The sequence below is a fragment of the Callionymus lyra genome, chromosome 7 (assembly GCF_982586985.1).
Source record: "Callionymus lyra chromosome 7, fCalLyr1.hap1.1, whole genome shotgun sequence".
Classification (NCBI taxonomy): Eukaryota; Metazoa; Chordata; class Actinopteri; order Syngnathiformes; family Callionymidae; genus Callionymus; species Callionymus lyra.
This window is the reverse complement of record NC_141824.1, coordinates 26,962,155-26,975,789: the sequence shown is the minus strand read 5'-3', so window position 1 is coordinate 26,975,789 and position 13,635 is coordinate 26,962,155. Positions and strand designations below refer to the sequence as shown.

The 13,635-nt window shown below is 41.8% G+C and overlaps 1 protein-coding gene across 1 annotated transcript; it reads left to right on the top strand.

The window, feature by feature from the left end:
- Window positions 1-5,684: 5,684 nt before the first annotated feature.
- Window positions 5,685-6,623, top strand: LOC148075834 (olfactory receptor 52E8-like). The gene has a single exon (XM_087796048.1). It carries the CDS (start codon window positions 5,685-5,687, stop codon window positions 6,621-6,623), a length of 939 nt encoding a protein of 312 aa, XP_087652174.1.
- Window positions 6,624-13,635: the final 7,012 nt, after the last annotated feature.

The following is a 13,635-nucleotide window of genomic DNA, read 5'->3' as shown; positions in this document are numbered from 1 at the left end:
CACCTTAAATCGTAGATCAACGAACAAAGCACGACACATCCAGGAAAGGGGGGCTAAAAGACGGAAACCCCCACCCGAGAACATTTGAATGATTAGATTACAAAAAAACAAATCAGGATCTCTTTCAATGGGGGTCGGTGACACAGGGAACTTAAAAGAACCATTTTGCCCGGAAATGACGACCCCCTGTTATGTTTAACGATGGTCACAGCACTGACCTTCTCGGGGCAGGTCCTCACTTGCCCGCTCGCTATGATGAACCCAAGGAAGGATACAGAGATGACACTGAACTCGCATTTCTCGGCCTTCACATACAGTTTGTTCTCCAGCAGCCGCTGAAGAACTTGTCGGACGTGCTGGCAGTGCTCCTCCTGGTTCCGAGAAAAAATAAGTATGTCGTCCAAATAGACAAAAACTGAGCGGTTGAGAAAGTCCCGGAGGACGTCATTTACAAGGTTCTGGAACACAGCAGGGGCATTAGAGAGACCGAAGGACATGACAAGGTATTCAAAATGGCCGAGGGGGGTGTTAAAAGCAGTCTTCCACTCATCCCCTTCACGGATGCGCACCAGGTGGTAGGCATTGCGTAGGTCAAATTTCGAGAAGACTGTAGCGCCCTGCAGTGGCTCGAATGTGGAACTGATGAGAGGCAGGGCATACTTGTTCTTGACTGTAATGTTGTTGAGTCCCCTAAAGTCGATACATGGACGAAGAGACTTGTCTTTTTTGGAGACGAAAAAGAAACCAGCACCAACAGGGGAGGAGGAGGGTCTTATGAGGCCAGCCGAAACAGAATCTTTGATATACTTCTCAATGGCCTCCCTCTCAGGCCGGGACAAGTTATACAGGCGACTACTGGGCAAGGGGGCGCCGGGGAGGAGATCAATGGGACAGTCATAGGGGCAATGAGGGGGCAGGGTGAGCGCACAACACTTACTAAACACCTCCCCTAGGTCATGATAGGCTGAGGGAACCAAGGAGAGGTTGGGGGGTACCTGGGGCGAGGAAACACCTCCCTCTGCTGGAGGCAGGGCAGATTGAAGGCAGGTGGAATGACAGAAGGTGCTCCAACCCACCACCTTGCCAGACAACCAGTCGAAATGGGGGTTGTGCCGCTTGAGCCAGGGGTAACCCAGGACCAGAGGGGTAAGAGGAGACCGGATGACATGAAACTGGAGTTTCTCATGGTGATTACCAGAAACAATTAATTCAAGGGGCTTGGTACGATGAGTAATAAGGGCCAGTTGGCGGCCATCTAAGGCGTTAGCGTTTAGGGGCGAGGGTAACTGTTCGAAAATAATGCCAACCTGAGATGCGAACTTGGCGTCAATGAAGTTTTCGTCCGCTCCCGAGTCCACCAGGGCGGATACCGGAAGGGGGCGTCCGAGGAACAGAAGAGTGGCATCCAGCAGAGAGCATGAACCGAGAGGAACGGGGACGCAGGGGGCGTGGCTCAGCAGGGCCCCGAGTCTCACTGCTGGGCCTTGTCTTTTGGCAGTGACGGACAGGTGGAGATGAGATGTCCGGGTTGTGCACAGTACAAACACACTCCGGTCCTTAAACGACGGGACCGCTCAGCTTCGGTGAGACGAGTGCGCCCCAGCTGCATGGGTTCCTCTTCGGGCACGGCACATCTCATGGGGGCAGAGAGGGTAGCTCTCGGGAAGTGTGGGGAATAGGAAGTAGAGAGTGCTGGGGGTACGGAACTCCCTGTCTTCTCCCTACGCCGCTCGCGTAGGCGATTATCCAGCCTGATGGAAACGGAGATCATTTCGTCCAGAGTATCAGCCTCTTCCCTAGTAGCCAGCTCATCCTTGATGGACTCACTGAGACCGGAAAGAAAAAGCCCACGTAGTGCCTTATCATTCCAGCCCGATCTTGCTGCATAGGTCCTGAACTCTACGGAGAACTCAGCTACACTGCGGGAGCCCTGGCGTAAGGAAGCTTTTGGCGGCGTCCCCTCCCTCCACGGGGTGATCAAAAACCTTCCTCATTTCCGCAACAAAAAGAACAAAATTATCACTGACTGGAGAATCACTGTCCCATAAGGCTGAGGCCCACGCTAAGGCATTACCCTTAGGTGACCCCATAATGTAAGCTATCTTAGCCCTTTCAGTGGGGTAGGTGAGGGGTTGTTGGCTGAAAACTAGGGAACACTGGATCAAAAAGGCCCTGCATGTACCCATGTCCCCAGCGTAGCGTTCGGGCGCAGGAATGAGAGGCTCTCGTGGCAGGTGTGTTGGGGAAGTGGGGGCAGGCGGAGGAGTCGTAGGCAGTGGGGGTTCCGGTGTGTGGGGAACCAATGCGTCCAATTGTGCGCCCATCTGAGTGACTCGGGTAGCGATGTTTTTGAAGGCTTCCATAGCGTCCCGGAGGGCTTGGCTGTGCTCGGCAACCTGAGTGCCTTGAGCGGTGAGAGCTCCGTGGACTTTGGCCATGTCCGCTGGGTCCATCTTGGCCAGATCGTTCTGTTATGTTTAACGATGCTGAACCCAAGAGCAGACAGAGGCGATGTTCAAGGGAATACAAAAATGGTTTATTGAATAGGAGGGGAGCAGGTAGTGGATGAGGAAGCCGGAGGGAGAGCGAGGTGGGCGAGCTGGAGTGAGTGATCCGGGTTACTGCAGGTAGAGGAACAAAAGGTTAGATGTGGTCCAAAAAACAACAAGAGACTAGAGTTAGGGAGAGAGGTAGCAAAAAACACTGAGCCAGGCACGTATAGTTACCACGGTTGTGCGTAGTATGATCTGGCGCCGACCGCGGGGAATCCAAGGGTTTATGAAGGGGGTTGATTGGGGATCAAGACCAGGTGAGCATGATTGAAGATGAGGACCAGGTGTGAGGTGAGACGACAGGGGGAGTGGCAGACCAGGAGGAGGAAAACCCAGCAGACTGCTGTGACCACAACACCCCCTGGGCGGGAAATGTGCCTTAAAAATAGCGATGTTTCAACAGATCGGGACCTTTTCTGCCCGGGGCTATTGACTTGTACAGTCGCCGGGAGAAAGTGTGACCGATCAATCGTAAAGCTTGTATTTTTTTTTACTTGAAGCGGCGAATAAACGACCCGTGACACACTCTGTATTGACTATCTTTCTCCACGAAGCGAAGCATTAAGAACCCGGGAACGGGAAGTGACGGTGTGTTGGAGCGACCAGAATGGACTCCGTGTTTTGACCGTTCTACCAGCTAAGCATCAGCATTGAAGGCCTCATTTGCAGCCTGGTAGTAAGTTATGCTCACCATGGGAAAGCCGCAGGTTTGCTGTTCATAGCCCTCTTAGGAAAATTAGGACAATATCAGCTGCTAGTTCTGGTTCCTTGTATGAGACCGTCTACGAACAGGACCTCTGGTGCAGACCTCTGGTGCAGACCTCTGGTGCAGACCTCTGGCAGGACATTCCCACCCTCCTCTGATGTAGATTGTCCCTTAGCAAACAACTGCTCCACCACTATTACCAGGAGCTCTGGCCCTGATGAAGACACTGGGGTACAAGTAGGATCCGATTATCTGCTTCTGACATGCAAGACAGTCCAAGCCACAGGAGGGCGTACATCTGCATCATCAGGGCAGCGACCGAGACCTGCACCTCCTATACAGATAAATGCATTACACAGTAAGGTCATGTTGTTCTCTAGTAACATTACCTGAGCTGGGTCCCAGCAAATGCCTTATGGAAGAACATTGCATGCTCTGGTCCTGTGCCCTGAGAATCACTGCTGGACGGCAGGGCCAAAATCAAACATGCAGGGTTCGAGTCGTGGAAACACCAACCTTAGTCTGCTAGACTTCTGGGCCTAGTAATTACAGGTGTTTAGTGTTAAGCCTCATAAAACCGTCTGAGTGTCCTCCTAGTTGTAGTTTGCACACGACTTGGAGTCCAGCCTCTCTCTTACAGAAGCGCAAAGATGGCTACATAGTCTGATAATATATGATTGAGGCTTAAACACAGAAAGCAAATTGTCTGGTGTTTCTTCCACTCTACGGAAGCACCTACAACAATCCACATTAATGTTCATTTCACTTGCATTGCTTAACATTTTCTCAACATTCAATTATATATATGTTCTCTTAGGTTTCAGTGGAATATAATTTATTGAAAGAAAACTGTCTAGTGAGATATATGTGCTATGTAGAATGTCAAATAATCGTCTTATAGGAGAAGGTGGATTCCTCTCAGACCCCCTTCGTGATCGATTGCATATTGATGCGCCTTTGCTGAGAAAAGGCTGCGTATGTTATTGGTGAGAGCTACAGTCTGCTGCATCTGGAACCCAAACACAGATAAGCAGAAGAAAACAAATTGGTTTGAGTTGTAACTACTACTAGTGTTTCGTCATTGTTTTGTTTTTTAAAATTAAGACATATTACTTTGACATTTGTCAAGTAAATATATATTTCCAGGCAATAAATGTAAATGTTAAATGTGATTAGATTTGGTGTTCTGTGTCTGTATCTATATTCAGCAGGGTTTTATCATTTACTAGTGATTTCTGATTAGTGATGCAACATTCAAACTTGTAACGATTAGAAAAAAAAATTTACATTTCAAAGCATAGAATACAATCAGATAAATTAAAATGATTTAACTTTCACGCAACAACATATTTCAGAGATAATTAGAGCTTCGAAAAAGAAGAAAGTCATTGGAGGTGTAGTTGTGACACTGCTCTTTCACAGCAATTTAAATCTCAGTGGTTTTCTGATTTACTGACAGAGTTACAAGTGCAATATTCAATTTCAAAACATGGAGAGATAAGTCTATTACACCTACGAATAATAATGACATCAGTCGTGACTGGGGCAGCTCTGTTTCAAAGTCGAAGATGACTAACTCAAAACATTTTTTTGTTAAACTAGAAATAAATTTGTATCATAATTTATTGTTCTCACAGTCACTCACATTTGAGATAAACTATGTTCGAGGTGATGAAAAAAGGCTAGTGTACATACTTTGCTACCAGCAGGGAGATCATTAGACACAGGGGATATTTGTACAGTATAATTCAAACCCTCTGGGTGCTTTTCTGCTCAGATGTTTCAGGTGGGATTTATTAGTGAAACAATTAGGAATGGTCATTGCAATTCTGTGTCTTTGACTGGTATCTAGATGCTGAAAACCCATTTTACCATGAATGTCTCATCTTATGAGGTGACAGATGTGATAAAGATAACCAAACAAGAAAATATTAATTTGAATTTAGAAAATCAACCTTTATTTGTGACAATGTTTATAATGTAAACAATGGGCTAACAAATGTAATGTTGGTACCTTAACTTCCATTACATGTCCAACAGGAAAAGCATATGATTCAAAATCAGTTATTTTATCATAATTCTTTTACAAAACTGATTATCACAAGTATTTTTATTTATAAATCATATATAATCATGATGAGCTTGAATAGAAACACAAATATTTACACATGTGCGCACACAAAGGACAAACAGTGTATTCACAAGAGAAGTTCTTCCTCTGAGCTTTCTTCTGCACAAACATGTTTGGACCTGACTGTCTTGACAGACTATAAATGATGTCAGAGCACTTGTAAAGGAGGGGCAGAAATGTTTGCTCCTCTTTAGTCCTCACTGCTCCCATTTGTAATTTTGCTTATTTGATTTATTCTCATAGTTTGACTTTAATTTCTTTGATTTTGTGAAACTTGAAAATGAAATATGAAAACATGACAAATATCAAGGACTTCATCCTCATTGGATTTCCTGGACTTCAGCAGAAGTATTATGGACTAGTATCTGCTGTTCTTCTCCTCACGCTGATTGCTATTGTTGGTGGGAACAGCTTCATCTGTGCTGTTATTTTATACGAAAGGACGCTTCACAAACCATCGTACGTGATGTTTTTTAACTTGGCAATAACAGATATTGTTTTTGCGTTTGCTACTCTTCCGAAAATCATTGCCATATATTGGTGGAACGACATGATCTGCTCATTCGCGGCTTGCTTCACACAGATGTACTTTGTCCACTCTATGGGGTCGATCACCTCATTAATCCTGATGACGATGGCTGTGGATCGCTTTGTGGCAATATGGCTTCCTTTTCGATATCCAGTCTCCATAACGACTAGGTCGATGGCCATAGGGTGCGGTCTTTGCTGGATAGGAACATTCATCCGTATGATAGGGGTTGTGCTTAACGCGCTGTCTTTGCCATACTGCAACTCCAACATCATCAAACAATGCTACTGTGATCACATCTCCATCACCAAACTGGGCTGTGGTCCTAATACAGGTTATGTTGCAAAGGTGGCACTGGGGAATGCTCTAGTCAACCTTTTGGTCCCTTTAGCCTTTATTATCGTCTCCTACGTTTCCATCATCTTTTTTGTTCTGAGAATCTCTCCAAATGAGGGGCGAGTCAAAGTCCTCTCCACATGCGCTCCTCAGATTCTCATCACAAGTTTGTTCTATGTACCCAGATGTTTTTTGTACATCGCACACCATTTGGGTTTTTATTTCAGCATTGATGGCCAGATCCTTATTACAATGTTGTACAGCCTTGGGCCTTGTGTCATAAATCCACTTATTTACTGTTTCAAGACCAAGGATATCAAACAAGCCTTATTGAAAAGATTTCAAACACACAGAGCCAGAAACATGTAAGAAAGGTATTTTTCACTTTTCTAAATGGAGGTAGGTTAATGCTGATAATGTTTGCAACACTACACAAAGTTGAATATAATGTTTGACACCTTTGATCCTGGATTGCTGGATGCTCCACATGTTAACCAATAACTCATATTCAACCAATGTTTAAATCTCCTATTGTACTTTTCAAATAAACGCTTGTGCCTAAATAAACTCTTTAATCTACATTCTGTCTCTTAATTTGTCTCCCCAAGGACCAAAAACAAAGAAAAACAACAGTTCTTAAAAGCATGACTTCAAATCTTTTCTAGCGTAGCTTTAATATTTAATTAATTTTAACCATTGCAAAAAAAAACATACAAACCCTAACATGCAGAACAGCAAAAGAAACAGGCTTCTGGCAGTAAGTATTCTTTCTGAAACGACTATGGCATGGAGCAACCAAAAAGGTGAAGTCATATATCTCTATTGAGCAGTCATAGACAGTAGCAAAACAAAAATTTGATCATGCCTTTTGCCTTCATCTTTTTTGTTCACATACACACTTATTTACCACTAGAGATAAAGTACAACAAAGTATTGTTTCGGATGCTTTTATCATTAATACACATAGAATGTCTGCATGATTATGTTTGAATCCATTCAACAATATTTCCTAATTTTGAAACATTGTCTTAATAAATAATTGGTCTCTAGAGGAAAGAAAACGATGTTATTTATTTAAATATTGAGATCAGAGTGCATAGTTTAAAGCTCACACACACGTAAAGGTAGACAGATACGGCATTTCTCACTTCAGGTTTAAATCACCTTATAATAAACACATTCTATTTCAGACAGTGTCATAAATAAAAGGTTTGATTTTTTATCTGGATAGTTACAGAAATTAGGTTTGTATAATCAAGTTATAGGAAGATACAAAGTGTCGTGTAGTGGTAAATTTCACAGAATATCTTCAGCGTCTAAATAATTTCCTCAAAGTCGCACTGCACATCACAGATACTAGGCTCTAGTGATAAACTGGCGATATCCTCGAACACAGAAGCGTATGTAGCAAAATTAATATTAAAAACATCCAGCCATTGTCCCACATCAAAAGAAGCCAAAGTGTGGGTGAGCAGTAAGTCTTGTGGTTTACCATTTAAAGCAGGTGTGAAACCGGTCTGATCTGATTTGGCTTTAGGGTCTGAATTAAGTTTCCTGATCTCATCAAAAGTGAGACACTGACTCGGTTGTACCATCATTGGTCCTGCTAGATGAGCACCTAGAGAAGGTCTCTGTGGTTGTGTTGGGCCTTTTGTAAGAGGGCAGTGTGTGGTGTCTTTGTTTAAATGTTGTTTCTTGAAACCAGCTAGCAAAAGAGTCAGGTTGTTCCACTGTTTAGGCTGATGCTGTGGCGAGAATTGTTTTGAGGGGAATGAACTACAAATGCTGCTGATCTCATGGTACTCCAGTTCACTGGGAGTCACCGCCTGGGTCTTAAAAAAGCTTCTCTCATCTGGTTTGCAAGTGTTTTTGCTCTCATTGATACAAAATAAGACATCATCTTGCTTTTTCTCTCTCAAGCTAAGAATGTGACAGATTAGATTCTGTTGTCTTCGTCTATGCAAAATGACAATGAAAATAACAAGGGTAGAGAGAACTGGGAAAATTATAATCCACAGGAATGAGCTCCTTTCCACTGTGGAGCATGAACCTTCAGTGATACACGTGTCACATTCAAACCCTGAAATATTGTTCAAGCAGATGCAAGATCCATTGTCAGGGGGGCAGAGGTTTAGTGACAGGTTTTCTTCCGTGCAGATAGTAGGGAAGCAGTAATCTGAAGCTTTGCAGCTCGACTGGATGAGCGTGGAACTGGGCCAGACGTCCACCATCTGATTATGTCCACTGAAGAGAAGTGTGGTTCCAAACACAGACAGATGTTGCACACAGCCGGAGAACCCTGTTGGTGAGACCAGCAAAGATTTAGATTCAGGTATGTAGAGTAGCGTTCTGTTTGCTGTCAGCTTTATTTGGTATTGAAAACCACCTTTTTTTCCATTACAATCACTGAGGCGGATTCTGTCAGTCTTATTAAGGATGTCTCACCCTGTTGTTGCAGATTTAGACGTCGTTTTGAACCCAGCACGACTTTCTGAACAGTGATTGGAGTGAGGTTATTGCCTTTGTCCAAAATGCTTAACGTCACTTCGCCATCAAGTAAAACTAAAGATTTGTTGTCACTGATGATCAAGGAAAGGAAGTGCCAGCGGCCATCAGCAACTGTTGAGTTCGCAATGAAGTCAGAGGAGAAACCAGACACAAGGTTGACGACGGTCAACGCTGCCATTTTGTTTGTTATCTGAAAAAGACAAACTCATTCAAATTCAAGTCTTAAGGTTGTAAACGAATAAATACAAGTGACTTACTTGGATAATTATGTTTTCCGTACGTCCAGTCATGGATATCAACACTCCATCATGTTTGGCTTTAAATTTGATTGACACTGCTTCAACATCTTCATCCACAGGGTCTTTACCAAAATAATATCTCCGGTACTTCTCCTTGATGACAAACTCAATGAAGCCATTCCCACGAAATCTCACCACAAGCTCAGATGGGACTTCTGTTTGATGCCAAACAAATTCAATTTCAGTCAGACACAGATATTCTGGGGTCAAATGTCCAAAATTTCCTCATATTCGTAGATTATTTGACAATAATATTCTGTAATTGTTTAGGATAAATATATAATAAATATATATTCTGCTATTATAAATTTAAAAAATAGTTACATCGTTGAGATTTTTATGTATAGTATAGTTTATATATTTTACTTTTAATGTATTAACTGTATATTTGCAACATATTGCATTTCTTACAAGATTATAAATTAAAGATTAGATAAAAATATAATCTTTTTATTTTCAAACTATAAAATTGTTGGGACAGTGTTGTAAAGGGAAAATCTTTTTTTGCGTCTACACCCCTGGCAGCAAACAGTACATTGTCAATGTTGGCTTAAGAACACAATAATTACATACCTGTGTCACAGTTTTTCCCAGTGAAAGTGTCTCCACACACACAAAGATATTCCGACCAAATGTCTTGACACTCACCCCCATTTTGGCAAGGATTTGAGTGACATGGGGAGGCTCTTCTATGTGGACAGCTGTAAAGTAAGGGAACATAATAAGATATTTTGCAGAAATGTGATGTGTTTTTCCCTGAAATAAAAACAAAGTGGATTCAATTGAAACAACTGAAAGGTAAAAGCAATTTAATTTGTGAAGACAAATTAACTAATAAGTTGTTTGGTTTAAAGATCGGTAGGAATTCTCTCATAGTTTTAACTTGCCTTTTGAGGACTTTATATGCTGCAAGAGCCGTCTCTATTCTCATTGGAAATCCATTCACATTAATGTTTCCAATGCATCCGACAAAGTCGGGTGTTTGAACTTGAGAAGGAGAAAGAGACAGAGAGGCTATACTCCTCACTCCGCCGACTGTCATATTGTGGTCACTGACATCAAGCGTCCTGTTGGAATGACAATCATTGAAGCTGTATACAAAAAAAATACAAAAAAAACACAATACCTTTCTGAGCTGCTGCCTTCTCTCTGCAGAAAACAAAATCCCATTCCATCTACATCAGTGCAGTTGTCCACATGCAGAGAAGCCACCTAATTAATTGAAATACATTTTTTAAACAAGAAAAACCCTGAATTAAACCGTAAAGTATGAATATAGTAAACACGAAGAAATGTATGACAAATGTGTATATAGGTACAAGAAATTGTCAAAAACAATGAATTTTATAAATCAATGGATCTTTTTGCGTAAAACAATTGTATATGCCCATTATGTATTAGACAATTACTTTTTAGTTTTTTCTTAATAAATACTTTAATACTATTATGAAATAGATACATACAAATATGATACCATTATCATACATATAAATCTTGTTAACACTTACAGATTAGGGAAAACATATTAAATAAATCAATGCTAAATACTTTCCTAAATTATTTCCTAATAATATTTTTTAAGATTGAACTTGTCTAGTATACAATATTGTAAGTCTGAAAGGTTTAATACTGGATAAAAAATGTTTTATGTGTTTCATAATGTAAATTGTTACTCTAAAGTCTTATACTGCCCTCTTACAAAACAAAAAAAAAGCTTAATTTTCCATTAAAAAAAGACTTGTATTGTGATTTATGCACAAACTCACATTTCCAGTCCTCCTGACAGTGATGCTGTGAAACTCCCCGTCTGCCACTTGCTTCGTTATCCACAGTCTCATGGGTTCAGATCCCAAATCAAATGTCAGCGACACAGAGCCATTAAGTATTTCCAAAGCAAAAAAGTCTCTGCTAGATGATCCTCCAGAGTTGAAGAGGAGCAGAGAGTTGTTTTGCACGGTTGCAAACTCAAGGGAGATAAAGTTAGTCATGTGATCCAGGGGTGGAAACTCAAAGAAAGAAAGTCCATTGAAACCGTAAATGGACTCTTCGCAAAGTTTCCCAGTGATTCCTGAAACAGATAGTAAAAAGTGTAGATGATCGCCCAACTGAACATTGTACATCCCAAGACCAAGAAACTATACGTCTTTGCTACTGAAAAATAGAACTGAAATTAAAAAAACTAAAACATGCCCAATAGTCTAATTTCACGTGACTTTTAAAAAACAAACCAGCAAGAAATAAAATCAATGAAACAACTTCCATGATTCCAGGGAAATGTTACCAAAGACACATTAAAGTTCAATTGTGTTAATAATTCAATGTTGTAAAACCATAAAAGAAAATGACAACGCCTTCAACCCAAATAAAGTTTTGTAATAGTGTTTCTAGTAAGAATAAAAATTAGACTTTATACCAAAGGGGCAGTGACACGAAAATCCAGTTAGAGAATTCAGACAACTTCCTTGGGCGCAGGGGTTTGAGTGACAGTAGTCCACTTTGTGGTCACAGGTTTCACCTGGTGAGAGAAAATTAATCAATGAAAAAAAGGACAATACCTAAGACCGCAATCGCAGGCCATTGAGAAGATAGAGGAGAAAGAGACGTCTCTTAAGCCCTTGGAATCCTACCTTCAAATCCAGGCGCACAGGTACAGCGATAGCCATCATGGCTAAGCATACAAGTTCCTTGGTTCAGGCAATTCAATTTCAAACAGTCATCTTCATGGAAAGAGCAGAAGGATCCGGAGAAACCACCCTGGCAATAGCAGTAGAATCCTCCTTGTGTATTCACACATCTGCCCTCATTCTGACAAGGATTGATTTGACACTCATCGAGGTCTTCCTCACAGAGTTGACCGGTAAATCCTGGTGGACAGGTGCAATTAAAGATCTCCTTCCTTGGAGATACAAAGATGACTGCTGGGCTTTCCAAGACTGCAGCATCCTGGCTAGTGTAAATGTTTTTGTTACAAGATCCCCCGTTTTGACACAAGCCTCGAAGACAAGGGTCACTGAAGATGTAAGAAATTGTCACATTGCTCTGAGACTCGAGGATCCGCTGATGACCAGCGGAAATATTACTTGCCAGTTCTCTGCTAAGATAATGACCATTGTAGTTTTTGATAGAGGCCAACAAAAGTATCTCTTCCCCAGATTCTTTGATTCCAAACACATGAGTCTTGGAGGCTTGCAAGTTAAACAAACTGTCCAGCGCTTTGACAAACCTTCGATAGTTAAACGACATGAACTGTTTCATTGAGATTGAAGAGAGGTAAAACAAGACACAACTGTCCATTGTTGCGTTTGTGAAGCCTTTGTAGTTGACGTAGATACTGTTGTTTACAGGAAAATGAAGCTGATCTGTCGCTTCAATCGTCATATTAAAAGTGGCTTCACCTTGGAAAGGGGTCGACCAGAGCTGACATGTGCCGTTTGAAATCATGAACATGCCCATAGGTCCATTTTTAATGCTGCAAACAAACGTGTCACGCTCATCTTGATCTTCAGGGTGCACGTGTCCAATCATACCGCCGTCAAACGAGCTGCCAAAGTACTTTACCTCGATATAAATGTTCCTCTGTGACGGCGCATTATCATTTTCATCCTCAATCTGGATGTGTAATGTAGTTGTGGAAGACATAGACGGGGTCCCTGCATCTCGAACAGCCACCAGAAGACTATACACTGCAATTTGTTCTCTATCAAAGGTCTTTGTGGTGAACAAGACTCCTTCTGGTGTTAATGAGAACAGATGACTAACTGCAGTGTTCACCAGCCAAAAATGGAACGGGCCCTGATTAAGTGGTGAATCCAAATCAGATGCTTTCAGTTTCGTGACAAACGTACCTTGTGGTTGATTTTCTCTCACTTCGGCTTTAGTGAAAAAGAGTTGAGGGGCGTTATCATTTACATCTGTTACTTGTATAATGACATTAACGGAACTTGTCGCTGGAGGAGAGCCATTGTCAGTAGCTGTAACTGTAAGGTTATAGACTGACCACTGTTCTCTATCCAGAGAAGACATCACTGATACAACACCTCTTATTGGATCTACAGTAAAAGACAGGTTTGTGTTCCCGTGTTCTATCTTGAAGCTAAAATGATTCCCGTCTAAAATGGAGTCGTGATCATGAGCCTTGACTGTTAAAACAGACTCGCCAATCAGACTGTCCTCTGCAACGTCTGCCGTGTAAATATCTTCAGAAAAGACAGGTGGGTCGTTGACATCTATCACTTGAATTTGGACATTGGCTTCATCTACATCATTACCAATGACAACGCCAGAGTTTTTTGCCAAAACTTTAAGAACAACTTGACTGTTTCCTTGACTGCGCAGATTGCTGCTAGTATAGATTTCTCCAGAGTTTTCGTCCACTTTAAATCCAATATTTTGGCCAAACATGAGGTAGAACACCTGACCTCCGTCTCCTCTATCTGAATCTGTGGCTGTGACTTTACCGACCAGTGAACCCATGGGCGCATTTTTTAAGACGGAGAAGTAGTACATGTGTTGCGTGAAGGTTGGCCTGAACTCATTGACATCCAAAATTTGGATGATCAAATACATGAAACTAA